The sequence below is a fragment of the Pogoniulus pusillus genome, chromosome 22, assembly GCF_015220805.1.
Source record: "Pogoniulus pusillus isolate bPogPus1 chromosome 22, bPogPus1.pri, whole genome shotgun sequence".
NCBI classification, from domain to species: Eukaryota; Metazoa; Chordata; class Aves; order Piciformes; family Lybiidae; genus Pogoniulus; species Pogoniulus pusillus.
Window position 1 is genome coordinate 2,544,396 of NC_087285.1, and position 23,053 is coordinate 2,567,448.

At 58.6% G+C, this 23,053-nt stretch overlaps 1 protein-coding gene across 2 annotated transcripts in view; it reads left to right on the forward strand.

Moving 5' to 3' along the window:
• PCDH1 (protocadherin 1) overlaps window positions 1-23,053 on the forward strand; it is a 107,307-nt gene that overhangs the window by 44,670 nt on the left and 39,584 nt on the right. For both annotated transcript variants that reach the window (XM_064161462.1, XM_064161463.1), the window contains exon 4: window positions 15,011-15,230. In XM_064161462.1, the coding sequence (XP_064017532.1) occupies window positions 15,011-15,230 (220 nt within the window). The remainder of the gene's footprint in view (window positions 1-15,010; window positions 15,231-23,053) is intronic.

Sequence of the window (23,053 nt, forward strand, 5' to 3'; positions counted from 1 at the left end):
CTCTGAGCAGCAGAGGCTGAGAGCCCTGGGGAGTGTGGAGCCTGCAGCAGAGCAGCCCCAGAGGGCAGCTGAGCAATGCTCAGCAGCAGCTAAAGGAGCTGTGGGGGGCAAGAGGCTGGGGCCAGGCTCTTGTCAGTGGTGCCCAGGGACAGCACAAGGGGCAGAGGGCACAAAGTGGCAGCCAGGAGGGTTGGAGAGGGCTGTGGGCAACCTGATCTGCCATAGAGGCCACATCTGGAGCACTGAGTCCTGTTCTGGGCTCCCCAGGTTGCAGAGGGGCAGGGAAGTGCTGGGCAGAGTCCAGAGGAGGCTGCAGAGCTGCTGAGGGGTCTGGAGCAGCTCTGAGAGGAGCAGAGGCTGAGAGCTCTGGGGCTGAGAGCCTGCAGCAGAGCAGCCCCAGAGGGCAGCTGAGCAATGCTCAGCAACAGCTGAAGGAGCTGTGGGGGGCAAGAGGCTGGGGCCAGGCTCTTGTCAGTGGTGCCCAGGGACAGCACAAGGGGCAGAGGGCACAAAGTGGCAGCCAGGAGGGTGAAGAGGAGGAGGAACTCATTAGGTGTGAGGGTGCTGGAGGCCTGGAGCAGGCTGCCCAGAGAGGTTGTGGAGTCTCCTTGTGTGGAGAGCTTCCAAGCCCTGCCTGGGCACTGTGCTGCTGGGCAAGCTGCTGTGGGTGCCCTGCTTTAGCTTCCAAGCCCTGCCTGGGCACTGTGCTGCTGGGCAAGCTGCTGTGGCTGCCCTGCTGGAGCAGGAGGCTTGGGCTGGCTGAGCTCCAGAGCTCCTAGAACCAGACAATGGTTAAGATTGGAAGGGACCTCAAGGGTCAGCCACTTCCAACCCCCTGCCATAGGCAGGGACACCTCCCACTAGAGCAGGTCACTCAAGACCTCATCCAGGCTGGCCTTGAACACCTCCAGGGATGTGCCAGGTTGAGGCTGGCTGTGAGGAGGAAGCTGCTGGCAGAGAGAGTGATTGGCACTGGAATGGGCTGCCCAGGGAGGGGGTGGAGTGGCCATGGCTGGAGGGGTTGGAGCCAAGGCTGGCTGGGCACTGAGTGCCATGGGCTGGTTGGTTGGGCAGGGCTGGGTGCCAGGCTGGGCTGGGGGAACTTGCATCTCTATGCCAGCCTGCTGGAGTCTATGACTGGGCAGGGCTGAGTGTTAGGTTGGACTGGGTGAGCTTGGAGCTCTCTGCCAACCCCACCTGGCTACAGCCTCCCTGCAGGCAGCTGCAGGCAGCAACCAGCTCTGCCCTGGCACACCTTGAGCCTGTGTCCACTTCTCTGTCTCCTTCATCCACGCCTAATATCACTGCTTCAAGATGCTGGTTTGCTTCTGTCCAACACACTGCCAGAGACTGCATCCAGGAGGCTTGGGAGAAGAGCAATGGGGATGCTGTGTGTGCAGCAGGCAGCATCCTCAGCAGCCCCAGGGCACCACTGGATTAATAGCTGAGGCAGGCAAGCAGCTGATGGAAATAGCACTGACGTCAGGCAGCACAGTCAGATGGGAAGGGACACTGGGCAGTGGCATTATGTGACAGGTCCAACGCTGCAACCTTACCTTGGGCATCTGTGAGGACCAGGATCTGCTCCAGGCATCCCTGGGAGGAACAGGAGGGTGGGCAGGAGCAGCTGAGCTGTGTTTAATGGAGGGGGGGGGGGATGGAGGCTGCAGTTGGCTGGAGATGCTGAGGCGATAAAGAGCTCTCTTGCTGTTGCTGTTTGTTGGTTGCTTGGAATGAACACAGCTCATTAGGAGCAAAGCATTGTTGGAGAGATGAAGATCTGCCTTATCAAGAGCTTAGCAAAGAAAAGCAGGCCCTGTTTTGGGGTGGGAGAGGGAAATCCTGGTGGTGCTCAGCTTCTCCTGGAGGAGCTCCTGGCAAGCAGCAGCGGTGGCAGCGCTCAAAGGTTGCAAGCCAACCAGCTGGAAGTAAAGCTAAAATCACCACTGCTCAAATTTGCAGCTGACACCAAGATTGGGGGTGTGGGGGAGATGGTGATGAGGATGGAGCAGTCAAGCAGAGCAAGGCCAATTGCTTGGTTAAAGCAGCCAGGTTTAAGTGGAGAGCGTTTCGAGGCGTGGGAAGGGCTGGGAGGAGGTCCCCAGCCTGGCCAGGGTTGACTTGCAAAGGGGTTTAAGAGGCTCACTACTTGAGCAGTGTAGTGTGGGGGGGGCTGGGACAGTGCTCAGAGGGCAAAACATCCACCTGAGAGTGGTAGGAGGCCAGGAGAATCCAGGGGTAGGGGAGGAGGAGGTGCTGGATGTATGCTGGAAGCCCAAAGAGCCAAATGGGTGCTGGGCTCCAGCAGAAGCAGTGTGGGCAGCAGTCAAGGGAGGGGATTCTGTCCCTCTGCCCTGCTCTGCCCTCACCTGCAGCACTGCCTCCAGTTCTGGTGCCCCAGCACAAGGAGCTCATGGACTTAATGAAGCAGGTCCAGAGGAGGCCACAGGAGGTGATGAGAGGGGTTGCAGAATCTCCTTTATGGGGACAGGTTGAAGAGTTGGGGATGCTCAACCTGGAGAGGGCTCCAAGGAGACCTTAGAGCAGCCTTCCAGTACCTGAAAGGACTGCAGGAGAGCTGAGGAGGGACTTTGGACAAGGGCTTGGAGTAATAGGACAAGAGGGAGTGGAATGAAGTTTGAGGAGGGCAGATTTTGGGCTGGAGATGAGGAGGATCTTCTTGGCAGCGAGGGTGGGGAGATAGGAGGGGGCAGCTGATCTGCTTTAGTCAACCCCCCAGGTGGTCTGGTTGGCTGGCTAGGGCTGGGTGCTAGGTTGGACTGGATGATCTTGGAGGTCTCTTCCAACCTGGTTGATTCTATGGTGATGCCTCTGACTCCTCCAAAACCACCTCACCCTCAACCTCTAGTGCCCTGTATGTGTTGTGCAAGGGCACCTGAGGAGGTGAGGATGGCTGGAAGGATTCTCCCCTGCCCCTTCTGGCAGGCACCTACACCTATTCTCCCTTGCTTCTTGCTTCACCTCACTGGCACAGGATGCCCATGGGTGTGGGCACCTCGTTAAGACCAGGCTGGGTGAGGTTTTGAGCAACCTGGGCTAGTGGAAGGTGTCCCTGCCCAGGGGAGTGGGGTTGGAACTGAATGATCTTAAAGGTCCCTTCCAGCTGAAGCTATTGGAATGGGCTGCCCAGGGAGGGGGTGGAGTGGCTGTGGCTGGAGGGGTTGGAGCCAAGGCTGGCTGGGCACTGAGTGCCATGGTCTGGTTGGTTGGGCAGGGCTGGGGGCTAGGCTGGGCTGGGGGAGCTTGGAGCTCTCTGCCAACCTGCCTGAGTCTATGATTCTCTAATTGGCCATGGCTGGGTGCTAGGCTGGGATGGGTGCTAAGTTGGGCTGGGTGAACTTGGAGCTCTCTTCCAACCTGCCTGAGCCTATGATTCTGTGGCTGGGCAAGGCTGGGTGCTAGGTTGGCATGGATGAGCTTAGAGCTCTCTGCCAACCTGCCTGAGTCTCTGATTCTCTGATTGGCCATGGCTGGGTGCTAGGTTGGCATGGGTGTGCTTGAAGCTCTCTGCCAACCTGCCTGAGTCTCTGATTCTGTGACTGGGCAGGGCTGGGTGCTAGGTTGGCATGGGTGAGCTTGGAGCTCTCTGCCAAGCTGCTTGAATCTATGATTCTCGGATTGGCCATGGCTGGGTGCTAGGCTGGGATGGGTGCTAGGTTGGGATGGGTGAACTTGGAGCTCTCTTCCAACCTGCCTGAGCCTATGATTCTGTGGCTGGGCAAGGCTGGGTGCTAGGTTGGCATGGGTGTGCTTGAAGCTCTCTGCCAACCTGCCTGAGTCTCTGATTCTCTGATTGGCCATGGCTGGGTGCTAGGCTGGGATGGGTGCTAGGTTGGTCTGGGTGAGCTTGAAGCTCTCTGCCAACCTGCCTGAGTCTCTGATTCTGTGGCTGGGCAAGGCTGGGTGCTAGGTTGGGATGGGTGAGCTTAGAGCTCTCTGCCAACCTGCCTGAGCCTATGATTCTGTGGCTGGGCAAGGCTGGGTGCTAGGTTGGCATGGATGAGCTTAGAGCTCTCTGCCAACCTGCCTGAGTCTCTGATTCTCTGATTGGCCATGGCTGGGTGCTAGGTTGGGCTGGGTGCTAGGTTGGGATGGGTGAACTTGGAGCTCTCTTCCAACCTGCCTGAGCCTATGATTCTGTGGCTGGGCAAGGCTGGGTGCTAGGTTGGCATGGATGAGCTTAGAGCTCTCTGCCAACCTGCCTGAGTCTCTGATTCTGTGACTGGGCAGGGCTGGGTGCTAGGTTGGCATGGGTGAGCTTGGAGCTCTCTGCCAAGCTGCTTGAATCTATGATTCTCGGATTGGCCATGGCTGGGTGCTAGGTTGGGATGGGTGCTAGGTTGGGATGGGTGCTAGGTTGGGATGGGTGAACTTGGAGCTCTTTTCCAACCTGCCTGAGCCTATGATTCTGTGGCTGGGCAAGGCTGGGTACTAGGTTGGCATGGGTGAGCTTGGAGCTCTCTGCCAACCTGCCTGAGTCTATGATTCTGAGACTGGGCAGGGCTGGGTGCTAGGTTGGGATGGATGAGCTTAGAGCTCTCTGCCAACCTGCCTGAGTCTCTGATTCTATGACTGGGCAGGGCTGGGTGCTAGGTTGGCATGGATGAGCTTAGAACTCTCTGCCAACCTGCCTGAGTCTATGATTCTCTAATTGGCCATGGCTGGGTGCTAGGTTGGGATGGGTGCTAGGTTGGGCTGGGTGAACTTGGAGCTCTCTGCCAACCTGCCTGAGTCTCTGATTCTGTGGCTGGGCAAGGCTGGGTGCTAGGTTGGGATGGGTGAGCTTAGAGCTCTCTGCCAACCTGCCTGAGCCTATGATTCTGTGGCTGGGCAAGGCTGGGTGCTAGGTTGGCATGGATGAGCTTAGAGCTCTCTGCCAACCTGCCTGAGTCTCTGATTCTCTGATTGGCCATGGCTGGGTGCTAGGTTGGGCTGGGTGCTAGGTTGGGATGGGTGAACTTGGAGCTCTCTTCCAACCTGCCTGAGCCTATGATTCTGTGGCTGGGCAAGGCTGGGTGCTAGGTTGGGATGGGTGAGCTTAGAGCTCTCTGCCAACCTGCCTGAGCCTATGATTCTGTGGCTGGGCAAGGCTGGGTGCTAGGTTGGGATGGGTGAGCTTAGAGCTCTCTGCCAACCTGCCTGAGTCTATGATTCTGAGACTGGGCAGGGCTGGGTGCTAGGTTGGGATGGATGAGCTTGGAGCTCTCTGCCAACCTGCCTGAGTCTATGATTCTCTGATTGGCCATGGCTGGGTGCTAGGTTGGGATGGGTGAGCTTAGAGCTCTCTGCCAAGGTGCCTGAGTCTCTGATTCTGTGACTGGGCAGGGCTGGGTGCTAGGTTGGGCTGGGTGAGCTTGGAGCTCTCTGCCAACCTGCCTGAGTCTCTGATTCAGTTCTGTGAAGCCCCACCCTGGTGAGACTGCACCAGCTGCTGTGCAGGGATCACCTCTGCTGAGGAGCAGGCTACAAGTGGGGCAAACGAAGCTGAAGGCCACACCACTGAGGTGCTGGCTTGCAGGTTGCAAGCTGAAGGAGCTGAGCTGCTGGAACTTGTTGAGCAGAAGGCTGAGGAGGGGCTTTGATGGCACTGTGCAAGCAGAGGCAAGGCAGCCTGCTGAGAGGCTCTCTTAACCCAGCAGAGGAAGGTCAAACAAAACCCAATCTCTGGAAGTGGCTGCCAGACAAATGGATTCAGTGTCTCTGTGACTCCCTGGGTGAAGAGCTGCAGCTGGACACAAGCTACTCTTGTTTCTGAAGTGCTTTGGTCACAGCCTGGAGGGAATTGTTCAGCCTGGAGAAGAGAAGGCTCCAGGGAGACCTTAGAGCAGCTTTCCAGCAGCTGAAGTGGGGCTGCAGGAGAGGTGGGGAGGGACTTGTGACAAGGGCTGGGAGTGATAGGATGAGGGATAATGGCTTTGAGCTGAGAGAGGAGGAGAGTGAGAGTGGTGATGAGGAAGAACTTCTACTGAGTCCTGTGCTGGTTGAGTGTTAGCAACCCACAGCTCCCCCTGCATCCACCTGGTGAAGGTGAAGAGTTCTCTGGTGCCAGCAGAGCTTCAGGAGTGCAGGTCCTGCCAGCTGAGAGCTCCCACCCAGCCCCAGGCCTGCTGAGAGGACATCAGTGGGGCTGCAAAAGTCTTCCTCTCCTGCAGTGCAGGAGGGACAGGACATTGCTTGCTCTGCCCTGCTCTGTGACAGTGTCCCCACAGCACCTCCCCTATGGGGACAGGCTGGGAGAGCTGGGGGGGGGGGGTTCAGCCTGCAGAGGAGACCTCAGAGCAGCCTTGCAGTGGCTGAAGAGGCTGCAGGAGAGCTGGGGAGGGACTTGTGCCAAAGGCTGGGGGTGATAGGAGGAGGGAGAATGGCTTTGAGCTGGGAGAGGGAGAGTGGAGAGGGGGAAGAGCTTCTTGGCAGTGAGGGTGGGGAGACACTGGCACAGGTTGAGGGGGGTGAGACACTGACACAGGTTGAGGATGCTGAGACATTGGCACACGTTGCCCAGGGAGGCTGTGGAGCAGAGAGAGTGAGGGTGAGGAGAGTCTGGCACAGGTGAGACACTGGCACAGGTTGAGGGTGGTGAGACACTGGCACAGGTTGAGGGTGCTGAGACCCTGGCACAAGTTGCCCAGGGAGGTTGTGGAGCAGAGAGAGTGAGGGTGGTGAGAGACTGGCACAGGTTGAGGGTGGTGAGACATTGGCACAGGTTGCCCAGGGAGGTTGTGGAGCAGAGAGAGTGAGGGTGAGGACAGACTGGCACAGGTTGAGAGTGGTGAGAGACTGGCACAGGTTCCCCAGGGAGACTGTGGAGCAGAGACAGTGAGGGTGAGGACAGATTGGCACAGGCTGAGGGTGGTGAGACATTGGCACACGTTGCCAGGGATGTTGTGGAGCAGAGAGAGTGAGGGTGAGGAGAGTCTGGCACAGGTGAGACCCTGGCACAGGTTGCCCAGGGAGGCTGTGGAGCAGAGAGTGAGGGTGAGGAGAGTCTGGCACAGGTGAGACCCTGGCACACGTTGCCCAGGGAGGCTGTGGAGCAGAGAGAGTGAGGGTGAGGAGAGTCTGGCACAGGTGAGACCCTGGCACAGGTTGCCCAGGGAGGCTGTGGAGCAGAGAGTGAGGGTGAGGAGAGTCTGGCACAGGTGAGACCCTGGCACAGGTTGCCCAGGGAGGCTGTGGAGCAGAGAGTGAGGGTGAGGAGAGTCTGGCACAGGTGAGACCCTGGCACAGGTTGCCCAGGGAGGCTGTGGAGCAGAGAGTGAGGGTGAGGAGAGTCTGGCACAGGTGAGACCCTGGCACACGTTGCCCAGGGAGGCTGTGGAGCAGAGAGTGAGGGTGAGGAGAGTCTGACACAGGTGAGACCCTGGCACACGTTGCCCAGGGAGGCTGTGGAGCAGAGAGAGTGAGGGTGAGGAGAGTCTGGCACAGGTGAGACCCTGGCACAGGTTGCCCAGGGAGGCTGTGGAGCACAGAAGATCAAAGATCACCTTCAGTGCTTCTGTGCTCCACAACCTCCCTGAAGGTGGTTCAAGGCCAGGCTGGCTGAAGGCTTGAGCTAGTGGGAGGTGTCCCTGCTCATGGCACAGGGGTTGGAGCTGGATGACCTTGAAGGGTCTTTTCCAACCCAAACCTTTCTGTGATCCTCTGCCTGCACAGGGCATGAGGGGGGCACTGAGCCCCATCGATGCCAGCCTGCTGTGCAGGGCTGAAGGGCAGCAGGGTGAAGCATGAGCTGCCCTTGCTCTGCCACCAAGAGAAGAGCCTTTCTGAGGGCTGCCAGGGAGGATCTGACACCCAAAGGAGCTGTTTTATCCTGGTTTAAAAGTGATGCTGTTGGGAAGCAGCCCCCTGAGGGAGGGCTGGGGGCTGGCAGGGGCTGTGTTTTGAGGCTGTTTGCTTGTGTTGTTGCAGGCACCTCAAGGAGCCCTGCTTGGCTGGGTGAGCTCTTACAAGCACAGAGCAAGAGCAGAGGCTTGGAGCTAGGGATGAGCCACGGTGATGGAGGAAAGCAGCTTGAGGCAGGCAGGCTGCAAGGGGAACTTGCAGGGCTGCAGTGCCTGGCAGCGATGGGCATGCAGTGAAGGCTCTGTGCAGCTGCACTGCCTGCAAAGAGAGCAGGGAGAAGACCTCTGGGTGCTCATCTGCACACAGCTCTGCCTTGGGATCATGGAACTGCTCCTGCTGAAGAGACCTATTAGATTGCCAGCTCCAACCATGGCATCACTGAATCATAGAACCACAGAATCAGAGACTCAGAGAGTCAGGCAGACTGGCAGAGAGCTGCAAGCTGCCCCAGCCCTGCCCAACCAACCAGCCCATGGCACTCAGTGCCCAGCCAGCCTTGGCTCCAACCCCTCCAGCCACGGCCACTCCACCCCCTCCCTGGGCAGCCCATGCCAGTGCCAATCACTCTCTCTGCCAGCAGCTTCCTCCTCACAGCCAGCCCCAACCTGCCCTGCCACAGCTGCAGCCTGGGGCCCCTTCTGCTGCTGCTGCCTGCCTGGCACCAGAGCCCAACCCCACCTGGCTACAGCCTCCCTGCAGGCAGCTGCAGGCAGCAATCAGCTCTGCCCTCAGCCTCCTCTGCTGCAGGCTGCACCCCCCCAGCTCCCTCAGCCTCTCCTCACAGGGCTGTGCTCCAGGCCCCTCCCCAGCCTTGCTGCCCTTCTCTCAACACCTTCCAGCACCTCAGCAGCTCTCTGCAAGGGAGGAGCCCAGAGCTGGGCACAGCACTCCAGGGCTGGCCTGAGCAGTGCTGAGCACAGGGGTGGGCACAAGAACCTCCCTGCTCCTGCTGCCCACACTGCTCCTCAGCCAGCCCAGGATGCCAGTGCCTCTGCTGCCCACCTGGGCACACTGCTGCCTCCTCTGCAGCTCCTCTCTCACACCACCCCCAGGGCCCTCTCTGCCTGCCTGCTCTCAGCCCCTCTGGCCCCAGCCTGCAGTGCTGCTTGGGCTTCTTGTGGCCAAAGTGCACAACCTGCCCTTGGCCTGCTTCAGTCTCCTGCCCTTGGCCTCTGCCCACCCATGCAGCCTGCCCAGGTCCCTCTGCAGGGCTCTGCTCCCCTCCAGCAGCTCCACACTGCTCCTAGCTTGGTGCCAGCTGCACACTCCCTGCTGCTGCACTCAATCCCTGCTCCAGATCATCCATAAAGACACTGACCAGGCCTGTGCCCAGCACTGATCCCTGGGGCACACCACTGGTGCCAGCTGCCAGCTGCATGTGGCACCATTCCCCACCACTCTCTGGGCCCAGCCCTGCAGCCAGTTCCTGACCCACATCAGAGTGACTCTGTCCCAGCCAGGAGCTGCCAGCTGTGCCAGGAGCTGCTTGTGCCAGACTGTGCCAAAGCCTTTGCTGCAGCCCAGGCAGGCTCCATCCACAGCCTGCCCCACACTCACCCTCCTTGGATCGAGTGGCCTCAAACTGAACCCAGGTGGCAAGCAGGGGCAGGTGTAGGCATCTCAGGCAGCATCAGCCCCAGGTTCCTGCAGCCAAGGTAGAGCAGCTGCTGCTGCTGCCTCCCTGCACGGGGCCTGCTGTCGTTTCAAAGGCAGGAGTTCAGTGGCTGTGACATGTTTGTTTGTGACAAAGCTACAGTGGCTGTTACTCATTTCCTTGTTATCTTGTAGGTACTTACAAAGAGTTCTTTCATCTCTGGCAGTATTTTTCCAGGCACTGAAATTAAAGCTTAACTGTTCTATAATTCTCCAGCTCTTCTTTCCCTCCCCCTGCTTCCCCCACCCCAGCCCTTTCCTCCCCCCTCCCCATCTCCTCTTTCCCTCCCCTCATCTTTCAAGACAGGCTTTATTTTAGCTCACTTCTGGTTTGCCTTTAGACACCTTCAAATCCTGTCTGGGTGCTTTGCTCTTCCTCTCTGGATGCCTCTGTCTGGATGCTCAAAGTGATCCTGCTTTGGACTCCAGGGGGATGTAGCCTGGGGGATGATCTGCTGGAGAGCAGCTCTGGGGAATAGGACTCACAAGGTGGCCAGAAGGGTGCCCATGAGCCAGCAATGTGCCCTTGTGGCCAAAGAGGCCAGTGGCATCCTGGGGTGGATGAGAAGGGCTGTGGTGAGTAGGTCAAGAGAGGTTCTCCTGCTTGCTGCTCTGCCCCAGCGAGGCTGCATCTGGGATGCTGTGTCCAGTTCTGGGCCCTTCAGTTCAAGAAGGAGCTCAGGGAACTGTTTGAGACAGTCCAGCCCTGAGCCTCCAAGCTGCTGCAGGCAGTGGAACATCACCTGTGAGGAGGATGAGGGAGCTGGGGCTGGCAGGAGAGCAGCCTGAGGGCTGCCCTGATTGTAGTGCTAAAGATGTGCAGGGCAGCGTGGGGAGGATGAAGCCAGGCTCTGCCCAGGGCTGGCCAAGGGCAGCACAAGGGGCACTGGGTGCCAGCTGGAGCACAGGAGGTGCCATGGGAACAGAAGGAGAAGCTTTTTCACTGTGAAGGTGCTGGAGCCCTGGAGCAGGCTGCCCAGAGAGGTTGTGGAGCCTCCTTCTCTGGAGACATTCACAACCTGCCTGGATGTGTTCCTGTGTGAGCTGCTCTGTGTGCTCCTGCTCTGGCAGGGGGCTTGGACTGGATGGGCTTCAAAGGCCCCTTCCAACCCCTGCCACCCTCTGATTCTGTGATCTCCAGAGGTGCCTTCCAACCCCTGCCATCCTCTGATTCTGTGATCTCCAGAGGTGCCTTCCAACCCCTGCCATCCCATGCTTCCATGATTCTGGATGCTCCCTGGTTCTCAAATCCAGTTCCTGTGTGGCCTTCTTTAGATGAATCTGCTTTGACAAGGTGGAGGTGGACTTAAGGATCTCCTAAGGGCCCTTCCAACCCCACTGATGATTGCCCACTGAGTCCAACCCCACTGATGGTTCAAAGGGACCTTTGGTGCCCACTGAGTCCAACCCAACTGCTGGTTGAAAGAGACCTTTGGTGCCCACTGAGTCCAACCTCACTGCTGGTTGAAAGGGACCTTTGGTGCCCACTGAGTCCAGTGCCACTGATGCTTGGAAGGGACCTTTGGTGCCCACTGAGTCCAGCCCCACAGCTGGTTGAAAGGGACCTTTGGTGCCCACTGAGTCCAGCCCCACTGATGGTTGAAAGGGACCTTTGGTGCCCACTGAGTCCAACCCCACAGCTGGTTGGAAGGAACCTTTGGTGCCCACTGAGTCCAACCCCACAGCTGGTTGAAAGAGACCTTTGGTGCCCACTGAGTCCAGCCCCACTGCTGGTTGGAAGGGACCTTTGGTGCCCACTGAGTCCAACCCCACAGCTGGTTGGAAGGGACCTTTGGTGCCCACTGAGTCCAACCCCACAGCTGGTTGAAAGGGACCTTTGGTGCCCACTGAGTCCAACCCCACAGCTGGTTGGAAGGGACCTTTGGTGCCCACTGAGTCCAACCCCACTGATGGTTGAAAGAGACCTTTGGTGCCCACTGAGTCCAACCCCACAGCTGGTTGGAAGGGACCTTTGGTGCCCACTGAGTCCAACCCCACTGATGGTTGAAAGGGACCTTTGGTGCCCACTGAATCCAACCCCACAGCTGGTTGGAAGGGACCTTTGGTGCCCACTGAGTCCAACCCCACAGCTGGTTGGAAGGGACCTTTGGTGCCCACTGAGTCCAGCCCCACAGCTGGTTGAAAGGAACCTTTGGTGCCCACTGAGCCCAACCCCACAGCTGGTTGAAAGAGACCTTTGGTGCCCACTGAGTCCAGCCCCTCTGCTGGTTAAAAGGGAACTTTGGTGCCCACTGAGTCCAACCCAACTGCTGGTTGAAAGAGACCTTTGGTGCCCACTGAGTCCAACCCCACAGCTGGTTGAAAGAGACCTTTGGTGCCCACTGAGTCCAGCCCCACTGCTGGTTAAAAGGGAACTTTGGTGCCCACTGAGTCCAACCCCATAGCTGGTTGAAAGGGACCTTTGGTGCCCACTGAGTCCAGCCCCACTGCTGGTTGAAAGGGACCTTTGGTGTCCACTGAGTCCAATCCCACAGCTGGTTGAAAGAGACCTTTGGTGCCCACTGAGTCCAACCCCACAGCTGGTTGGAAGGGACCTTTGGTGCCCACTGAGTCCAACCCCACAGCTGGTTGAAAGAGACCTTTGGTGCCCACTGAGTCCAGCCCCACAGCTGGTTGAAAGAGACCTTTGGTGCCCACTGAGTCCAACCCCACAGCTGGTAGGAAGGGACCTTTGGTGCCCACTGAGTCCAACCCCACAGCTGGTAGGAAGGGACCTTTGGTACTCACTGAGTCCAGCCCCACTGAAGGTTGAAAGGGACCTTTGGTACCCACTGAGTCCAACCCCACTGATGGTAGGAAGGGACCTTTGGTGCCCACTGAGTCCAGCCCCACTGATGGTTGAAAGGGACCTTTGGTACCCACTGAGTCCAACCCCACAGCTGGTAGGAAGGGACATTTGGTGCCCACTGAGTCCAGCCCCACAGCTGGTTCAAAGGGACCTTTGGTGCCCACTGAGTCCAGTCCCACAGCTGGTTGAAAGAGACCTTTGGTGCCCACTGAGTCCAACCCCACAGCTGGTTGAAAGAGACCTTTGGTGCCCACTGAGTCCAACCCCACAGCTGGTTGAAAGAGACCTTTGGTGCCCCCTGAGTCCAACCCCACTGCCAAGGCTCACTCTTTCAGCTCACTTCCAGTCTTCTGGAAGCTCCCTGTTTCTCCAGAGCTTATTTTCCCTTTAAAAGGGAGTATTAAACCCAACCCTCAGACTCCCCAAAACTACTACTACTACTAAACCCCAACCTCCCAGCTCTGAAGTTCCTTAAATCAGGTCTGGAAGCACCTGGGGTGAATTTAATCAGGTCCAACCAAGCTAAAAGCTGGCAGCTCATCTAAATGCTTCTTGTCTGGTCCTTCCCTGGCTGAACCTCAATTCCTTCCCCTTCTCCCTGATGCTGGTGGCCTTGTGGGATGCTTGATTGCCACTCAGTTGTAGCAGAGGCATCAGCAAACCCCTCCTCAATGGGATCAACCTCAGTGGTGTGTTGATTCCTCTCTGATGCCCATCAAATAGTTCCTTTCTTAGGGCTCCTTCCTCTGCCTGTGGCTTCTTTGGTGCCTTTTTGTCTCTGGGTGGTGTTTGTGTTGCCTTCCCTGCCCTCTTCATCCTGCTTTTGCCCTCTGAACTTCTGCTCCCCTGGCCACTCCTGGGTAATCATCACAAAGAAGGATTTTCCTGGCTGGATTTGGAGGAGGATAATGATGGAAGCTTTAATGGTTGTTGGCAGGGAGCTCCTCCCAAGCTGGAGGCAAAGCCGAGGAGAGAAAGTGTGAAGCAAGGTCTTTGAAAAGCTTTAACGAGCAGACTAAAGGAGCCTTTGGTGACCCTTCAGGGAGACCCTCTTTGGATGAGAGCTGGTATCAGGCCAGAGGGTGCAAGGTGGAGGGATGATGCCACCAGAGCTCTGTGCTGGGCAATGATCTCATTAGAGAGGCTCTGGGGTGGGCTTGGCCAGGTAGGTCGCGGAGTGCACCAAGGGTGCAAAGTGAAGGCTGGAGGCCAATGAATCAGGATAGTGAGCAGGGAGGACCTCTCTGCAGAAGATGCCTGGCATGACAGAAGATGCCTGCCTGGCATGGCAGAAGTTGGCTGCCTGGCATGACAGAAGTTGGCTGCCTGGCATGACAGAAGTTGGCTGCGTGGCATGGCAGAAGGTGCCTGCCTGGCATGGCTGAAGGTGCCTGCCTGGCATGGCAGAAGGTGCCTGCCTGTCATGGCAATAGGTTCCTGTCTGGCATGGCAGTAGGTTCCTGTCTGGCATGGCAATAGGTGCCTGCCTGGCATGGCAGTAGGTGCCTGCCTGGCATGGCAGAAGGTGCCTGTCTGGCATGGCAGAAGGTGCCTGTCTGGCATGGCAGAAGATGCCTGCTGGTATGGCAGAAGGTGCCTGCCTGGCATGACAGAAGATGCCTGCCTGGCATGGCAGAAGGTTCCTGCCTGGCATGGGAGAAGGTGCCTGCCTGGCATGACAGAAGATGCCTGCCTGGCACGGCAGAAGATGCCTGTCTGGCACGGCAGAAGATGCCTGCCTGGCATGGCAGAAGGTTCCTGCCTGGCATGGCAGAAGGTTCCTGCCTGGCATGGGAGAAGGTGCCTGCCTGGCACGGCAGAAGTTGCCTGTCTGGCACGGCAGAAGGTGCCTGTCTGGCACGGCAGAAGGTGCCTGTCTGGCACGGCAGAAGGTGCCTGCCTGGCACGGCAGAAGGTGCCTACTTGGCATGGCAGAAGATGCCTGTCTGGCATGGCAGAAGATGCCTACCTGGCATGGCAGAAGTTGCCTGCCTGGCATGGCAGAAGGTGCCTGTCTGTCATGGCAGAAGTTGCCTGCCTGGCATGGCAGAAGGTGCCTGCCTGGCATGGCAGAAGGTGCCTGTCTCGCATGGCAGAAGATGCCTGCCTGTCATGACAGAAGATTCCTGCCTGGCATGGCAGAAGTTGCCTGCCTGGCACGACAGAAGGTGCCTGCCTGGCACGGCAGAAGTTGCCTGTCTGGCATGGCAGAAGATGTCTGCCTGGCACGGCAGAAGGTGCCTGTCTGTCACGGCAGAAGGTGCCTGCCTGGCATGGCAGAAGATGCCTGCCTGGCATGGCAGAAGGTGCCTGCCTGGCATGGCAGAAGTTGCCTGCCTGGCATGACAGAAGATGCCTGTTTGGCATGGCAGAAGGTGCCTACTTGGCATGGCAGAAGGCACTTACCCAGAGTTGTCTCTGGGTGGAAAAAAGAGGTCAGAGAACAAACTGCTACTGGGAGCTACTGGGCGAGGACAGTGCAGGTCCTCTCCTTGCTGTGCTCCTCACACGGGATGATGTCTGCTGGGATGCTCTGGGCTGGGCTGGGTGCAGCCCCAGCCCCTTGCCTGGGGCAGAGCTGTGCAGGAGCTCTCTGCCTCTCAGCTTTTGACCCCTTCCCCCTTCCTTTGCCTTCATCTGCTGGCTCGGGTGACGCAAGAGCTCTTCTCTTCTCCTCTCTCCCAGTTACCTCATCGCCGAGTGACGTTCTCTGCAGCCAGCCAGGCTCAGGACCTGCAGGACCCTTCCCAGCACAGCTACTATGACAGTGGGCTGGAGGAATCCGAGACCCCCAGCAGCAAATCCTCCTCGGGACCCCGCATCGGGCCCCTGGCCCTGCCCGAGGACCACTACGAGCGCACCACCCCCGACGGCAGCATCGGGGAGATGGAGCACCCCGAGAATGGTAGGTGCCTGCCCCCCAACACCTGCCTGCCCCCTTCCTAGGGACTCCCCTCCCCCCCCTTTACAAGCCTGCCTCCAGGCTCCTCATCCTCAGCTGCTGTGGGTGAGGAGCTCAGTTGGGATACGCTCAAGTGCGGTGGGGTTGGGAGGCTGGAGAAGAGGAGAGGCTCGAAGCAAGAGGGGAGTGAGGCTGTGGTGGGGAAGGGAGAGATGGGTGAGGGAGAGGAGGTCTGGAGTGGGCTAGGAGATGTGGGGGTGGGAAGAGAGGAGAGGCAGCTGGGTTTGGTAGGAGGTAGCTGGGATTGGTAGGAGGCAGATGGGTTTGGTAGGAGGCAGCTGGGTTTGGTAGGAGGTAGCTGAGTTTGGTAGGAGGCAGCTGGGTTTGGTAGGAGGTAGATGGGATTGGTGAGAGGTAGCTGGGATTGGTAGGAAGCAGCTGGGTTTGGTAGGAAGTAGCTGGGTTTGGTAGGAGGTAGCTGGGTTTGGTAGGAAGCAGCTGGGTTTGGTAGGAGGCAGCTGGGTTTGGTAGGAGGCAGCTGGGTTTGGTAGGAGGCAGGTGGGTTTGGTAGGAAGCAGCTGGGTTTGGTAGGAGGCAGCTGGGTTTGGTAGGAGGTAGATGGGATTGGTGAGAGGTAGCTGGGATTGGTAGGAAGCATATGGGTTTGGTAGGAGGTAGCTGGGATTGGTAGGAAGTAGATGGGACTGGTAAGAGGAAGATGGGATTTATAGGATGCAGATGGGTTTGGTAGGAGGCAGCTGGGTTTGGTAGGAGGCAGATGGGTTTGGTAGGAGGTAGCTGGGATTGGTAGGAGGCAGATGAGATTGGTAAAAGGCAGATGGGATTGGCAAGAGGTAGATGGGATTGGTGAAAGTCAGTTGGGAATGGTAGGAGGTAGATGAGTTTGGTAAGAGGCAGATGGCATTGGTAGGAGGCAGATGGCATTGGTAGGAGGCAGATGGGATTGGCAGGAGGCAGATGGGATTGGCAGGAGGCAGATGGGATTGGTAGTAGGTAGCTGGGATTGGTGAAAGGCAGATGGGACTGGCAGGATGCAGATGGGATTGGTAGGATGCAGATGGGATTGGTAAAAGGCAGATGGGACTGGCAGGAGGCAGATGGGACTGGTAGGAGGCAGGTGGGGCTGGCAGGAGGCAGATGGGACTGGCAGGAGGGTGGTGGGGCTGGCAGGAGGCAGATGGGACTGGCAGGAGGGTGGTGGGACTGGCAGGAGGCAGGTGGGACCGGCAGGAGGCAGATGGGACTGGCAGGAGGCAGGTGGGACTGGCAGGAGGCAGGTGGGGCTGGCAGGAGGCAGATGGGACTGGCAGGAGGCAGGTGAGACTGGCAGGAGGCAGATGGGACTGGCAGGAGGCAGGTGGGGCTGGCAGGAGGCAGGTGGGACTGGCAGGAGGCAGGTGGGGCTGGCAGGAGGCAGATGGGACTGGCAGGAGGCAGGTGGGACTGGCAGGAGGCAGATGGGACTGGCAGGAGGCAGGTGGGACTGGCAGGAGGCAGATGGGACTGGTAAGAGGCAGGTGGGACTGGCAGGAGGCAGATGGGATTGGCACGGTGCGGGTAAGGGGCCCAACAGGACGGCCCAGGATGGCAGCGCAGGTGGCAGGCGGAGCTGGGCTGTAGCCCAGTCACTGCACGGCAGGCAGGGGGTGCAGGGGTGCCCAGCCTCAGGGCAGAGCAGTAGGGGTGGTGGGGCAATGCTGTGGTGGGTGGGTGCCAGAGGAGCAGGGGCCTGCCAGGGAGCAGAGGGCTGGGGCAGGAGTAGTGGCGCAGGCTGGGGTGGGAGATGCGAGGAGCGCAGGCGGCAGAGCGCGGCGCCGGGCAGCCCGGGAGCTGTGTCCTGCCTTCACTGGGCTCTCTCCTGGACACCTCCTGCTCGGGTCCACCTCTGCCTGAGAGCCCTCACCAGAGGTGTCTGCGATGTCACCGCAGGAGAGCTTCCTCCCCCTTGCCCTGGCACAGCTTCGGCCTCGGTTCTGCTCCTTGCGCTGCCTCTGTGCTGCCTGCCTGGCTGCCCTCCGCCAGCCCACTCCCCGAGCTCTCTTCTCTGGCCAGCTTCAGTTGCTTCCTTGGACTTGGCTCTGGCTGTGCACATAACATCCACTCCCCTGTACTTGCTGTCTTCTCCTGTGCTCTTGTGCTGAGGGGAGGTTGGGGGGGGGAAGTTGGCAGGTTGAAAGGAGAGGTGAAAAGGAGGCGCAAAGAGTTGTCCTGAAGCTTTTTCCTCTCTCTGGGAGCATCTTTGGCTTTGGGATGGGTCTGTAAGCGGTGTGGAAAGAGCTGAGGGGGTGTTCAGCTGGTCTAGGGAGCTGCAAACCTGGTGGGCCACTCAGGGGGAACTGCTTGTCTTGGAGGTATCACAGTATCACAGTATCACACAGTATCACCAAGGCTGGAAGAGACCTCATAGATCACAGTATCACAGTATCACAGTATCACAGCATCACAGCATCACCAAGGTTGGAAGAGACCTCACAGATCATCAAGTCCAACCCTTTACCACAGAGCTCAAGGCCAGACCATGGCACCAAGTGCCACGTCCAATCCTGCCTTGAACAGCTCCAGGGACGGCGACTCCACCACCTCCCCAGGCAGCCCATTCCAGTGCCCAATGACTCTCTCAGGGAAGAACTTTCTCCTCACCTCCAGCCTAAATCTCCCTTGGTGCAGCCTGAGGCTGTGTCCTCTTGTTCTGGTGCTGGCCACCTGAGAGAAGAGAGCAACCTCCTCCTGGCCACAACCTCCCCTCAGGTAGTTGCAGACAGCAATAAGGTCTGCCCTGAGCCTCCTCTTCTCCAGGCTAACCAATCCCAGCTCCCTCAGCCTCTCCTCGTAGGGCTGTGCTCAAGGCCTCTCCCCAGCCTCATTGCCCTTCTCTGGACACGCTCAAGCATCTCAATGTCCCTCCTAAACTGGGGGGCCCAGAACTGAACACAGCACTCAAGGTGTGGTCTAACCAGTGCAGAGTCCAGGGGCAGAATGACCTCCCTGCTCCTGCTGGCCACACCATTCCTGATGCAGGCCAGGATACCACTGGCTCTCTTGGCCACCTGGGCACACTGCTGGCTCATGTTCAGGCAGGTATCAATCAGCACCCCCAGATCCCTCTCTGTCTGGCTGCTCTCAGTCACTCTAACCCCAGCCTGTATCTCTGCATGGGGTTGTTGTGGCCAAAGTGCAGCGCCCTGCACTTGGAGCTATTGAAGCCATCCCATTGGCCTCTGCCCATCTGTGCAGGTGGTCAAGGTCCTGCTGCAGAGCCCTTCTGCCCTCCAACCCAGCCACATCTGCCCCCAGCTTGGTGTCATCTGCACACTTGCTGATGACTGACTCCATGCCCTCATCCAGATCATCTATGAAGATGTTAAAGAGGATGGGGCCCAGCACTGATCCCTGAGGGACACCACTAGTGCCAGCTGCCAGCTGGATGTGGCACCATTCACCACCCCTCTGGTGGAACATCTCCTCCTTCATCCCAGCTTAGTCCCCTGGAGTAACGCTGGAGTTCGCTGTGCCCCAGGCACTGAAGCAAGGCATTGGTGGTGCCAGGTCTGGCAGGGTTCCCAACACCATTTGTTACTCTGGCAGTGGGAGGCAGTTTGCTGCCTGAGACTGTCACTTTCTTCCCCCAAAGTGCCACCAGTCAGGCAGCATGGAGAGGTTCCTGATGTGGGTGGACAGTACCAGGCTGCTCAGGTAGCCTTGAGGACCAGCTTGTGCCTGCAAGCAAGGCTGGAAGGTCAGGTGGGCAAAGAGATGCCACATGCATGGAGTGGGGTAGAGGTGATGATGAGCCTGGAAGAGGAAGATTTAAAGCTCTGAAGGGCCTTAAATTAAATCTCCTATGAGGACAGGCTGAGGGAGTTTGGTGCTCTGCAGCCTGGAGAAGAGAAGGCTTGGAGGAGACCTTGGAGTAGACTTCCAGGATCTGAAGTGGACTACAGGAAGGCTGGGGAGGGACTATTGAGAAGGTCTTGGAATGAGAGGATGAGGAGGAATGGGTTTGAAGTGGCAGAGGGGAGACTGAAACTGCATGGTAGGAGGAAGTTCTTGGTAGTGAGGGTGGTGAGAGACTGGCACAGGTTGAGGGTGGTGAGACCCTGGCACAGGTTGAGGGTGGTGAGACCCTGGCACAGGTTGCCCAGGGAGGTTGTGGAGCACAGAAGCACCCAATGTGATCAAAGATCACATTGGGTGCTTCTGTGCTCCACAACCTCTCTGAAGGTGTTCAAGGCCAGGTGGGATGAGACCTTGAGTGACCTGTTCTAGTGGGAGGTGTCCCTGCCTATGGAACTGGCTGAGCTTTGAGGTCCTTTCAACCTAAACCATTCTATGATGCAACAAGGTGCCAGGTCACCCAGAGATGATGAGGGGAAAGAGGAGGAGGAGGAGAAGGTTAGGGTAGGACCTGGGGGGTCTGCAGGAGGAGGTGGAGGGCAGATGGAGCTGCCTGCAGCCCTTGGAATGTCCATTGTCTGCCTGATGGAGATGAAAGGCTTGAAGATGTCACCCCAGAGCAGTGGATCTTCCATGGATGGAGCAGCCAGGGCTGGCTCTGTGCCCCCAACAAGCCCTGTGAGGAGAGGCTGAGGGAGCTGGGGGGGTGCAGCCTGCAGCAGAGGAGGCTCAGGGCAGAGCTGATTGCTGCCTGCAGCTGCCTGCAGGGAGGCTGTAGCCAGGTGGGGTTGGGCTCTGGTGCCAGGCAGGCAGCAGCAGCAGAAGGGGCCCCAGGCTGCAGCTGTGGCAGGGCAGGTTGGGGCTGGCTGTGAGGAGGAAGCTGCTGGCAGAGAGAGTGATTGGCACTGGCATGGGCTGCCCAGGGAGGGGGTGGAGTGGCCGTGGCTGGAGGGGTTGGAGCCAAGGCTGGCTGGGCACTGAGTGCCATGCTCTGGTTGGTTGGGCAGGGCTGGGGGCTATGTTGGGCACTCAGTGCCATGGTCTGGTTGGTTGGGCAGGGCTGGGTGCTAGGTTGGCACTGAGTGCCATGGGCTGGTTGGTTGGGCAGGACTGGGTGCTAGGTTGGGCACTCAGTGCCATGGGCTGGTTGGTTGGGCAGAACTGGGGGCTAGGTTGGGCACTGAGTGCCATGGTCTGGTTGGTTGGGCAGGGCTGGGGGCTAGGTTGGCACTGAGTGCCATGGTCTGGTTGGTTGTCATGAGCTGGGTGCTAGGTTGGCACTGAGTGCCATGGTCTGGTTGGTTGTCATGAGCTGAGTGCTAGGTTGGCACTGAGTGCCATGATCTGGTTGGTTGTCATGAGCTGGGTGCTAGGTTGGCACTGAGTGCCATGGTCTGGTTGGTTGTCATGAGCTGGGTGCTAGGTTGGCACTGAGTGCCATGATCTGGTTGGTTGTCATGAGCTGGGTGCTAGGTTGGCACTGAGTGCCATGGTCTGGTTGGTTGTCATGAGCTGGGTGCTAGGTTGGCACTGAGTGCCATGATCTGGTTGGTTGTCATGAGCTGGGTGCTAGGTTGGCACTGAGTGCCATGGTCTGGTTGGTTGTCATGAGCTGGGTGCTAGGTTGGCACTCAGTGCCATGGTCTGGTTGGTTGTCATGAGCTGGGTGCTAGGTTGGCACTGAGTGCCATGGTCTGGTTGGTTGTCATGAGCTGGGTGCTAGGTTGGCACTGAGTGCCATGATCTGGTTGGTTGTCATGAGCTGGGTGCTAGGTTGGCACTCAGTGCCATGGGCTGGTTGGTTGTCATGAGCTGGGTGCTAGGTTGGGCTGGGGCAGCTTGGAGCTCTCTGCCAACCTGCTTCATTCTATGAGTCTCTGATCCTATGGCACTCACCAGTCAAGAACAGGATGGAGAAGAGAAAGTCCAGAGCAGGCCACAAAGATGATCAGGGGTTGGAGCAGCTCTGCTATGGGGACAGGCTGAGGCAGCTGGGGGTGCTCAGAGGCTGTGAGGTCACCCCTCAGCCATCCACCAGTGTGACCCAGACCCGTGAGGAGGCTGCCAGGGGACCAGCATGGCCACGTTCTGCTGCTGTCTCCCAGCCTGGGCTCCCTTCACGTGGCAGGGTTGGGAAGTCAGCCTGCAGTGGCTGCAGGAAGCCTCCTGATCTGCATGGAGCAGGTCCAGAGCAGAGGCTATGGCAGGCCAAGGTCGTGGGCAATCCACCCACGTCAGCCCTGCTTGGTCCTGCTGCCCTGCAGCTAATCCAGCCAAGGCAGTTCAGTGAACCTGAGGGGCTGGGGTCAAGGTGATGAGCTGATCAGAAGGCTACCAGAGGACCCTGGCAGCAGATCAGACCATGTGGAGATGGGCAGGCTCTGGTCATGCTAGGTCAGCTCTGCAGAGCTCTGTCTCCTGCAGTCCTGCCCAGGATGTGGCCTGCTGGCTGCTGGGGTGGGGGGTTGGATGAGATGACTTTTGGAGGCCACTTCCAACCCAAACCATTTTTCACTCTGAGGGCTGACAAAACCCTGGGAGGGACTGGCCATGAGGAGTTGTGGAGTTCTTTCTCTGGAGGCATCCCAAACCTGCCTGGATGTGTTCCTGTGTAACCTGCCCTGTGTGCTCCTGCTCTGGCTTGGGCTGGATGAGCTTTGCAGGTCCACTACAACCCCTAACATCCTATGTTTGGATGTTTCTATGACCTCAGACTTCTCTGCCTTCTTTGTCCAGAGCAGCCTCATGTCTTGATTCCCTCAGAGAGCCTCCAGAGCTCTGAGACCACCAGGATCATAGACTCACAGAATCAAGCAGGTTGGAAGAGACCTCCAAGCTCATCCAGCCCAACCTGTCCCCAATCTCCATCCAATCACCCATAGAATCATGGAGTCAAGCAGGCTGGCAGAGAGCTGCAAGCTGCCCCAGCCTAGCCCCCAGCCCTGCCCAACCAACCAGCCCATGGCACTCAGTGCCCAGCCAGCCTTGGCTCCAACCCCTCCAGCCACGGCCACTCCACCCCCTCCCTGGGCAGCCCATGCCAGTGCCAATCACTCTCTCTGCCAGCAGCTTCCTCCTCACAGCCAGCCCCAACCTGCCCTGCCACAGCTGCAGCCTGGGGCCCCTTCTGCTGCTGCTGCCTGCCTGGCACCAGAGCCCAACCCCACCTGGCTACAGCCTCCCTGCAGGCAGCTGCAGGCAGCAACCAGCTCTGCCCTGAGGCTCCTCTGCTGCAGGCTGCACCCCCCCAGCTCCCTCAGCCTCTCCTCACAGGGCTGTGCTCCAGGCCCCTCCCCAGCCTTGCTGCCCTTCTCTCAACACCTTCCAGCACCTCAACATCTCTCTTGAATTGAGGGGCCCAGAGCTGGGCACAGCACTCAAGGTGTGGCCTGAGCAGTGCTGAGCACAGGGGCACAAGAACCTCCCTTGTCCTGCTGGCCACACTGCTCCTCAGCCAGCCCAGGATGCCATTGGCTCTGCTGCCCACCTGGGCACACTGCTGGCTCATCTTCAGCCATCAGTACCCCCAGGTCCCTTTCCTCCTGGCTGCTCTCAGCCCCTCTGGCCCCAGCCTGTAGTGCTGCTTGGGCTTCTTGTGGCCAAAGTGCAGAACCCTGCCCTTGGCCTTGTTAAATCTCATCCCATTGGCCTCTGCCCACCCATGCAGCCTGCCCAGGTCCCTCTGCAGGGCTCTGCTCCCCTCCAACAGCTCCACACTGCTCCTAGCTTGGTGCCAGCTGCAAACTTACTGATGCTGCACTCAATGCCCTCGTCCAGGTCATCAATAAAGACATTGAACAGGACTGTGCCCAGCACTGACCCCTGAGGAACACCACTGGTGCCAGCTGCCAGCTGGATGTGGCACCATTCACCACCACTCTCTGGGCTCTGCCATCCAGCCAGTTCTTGAT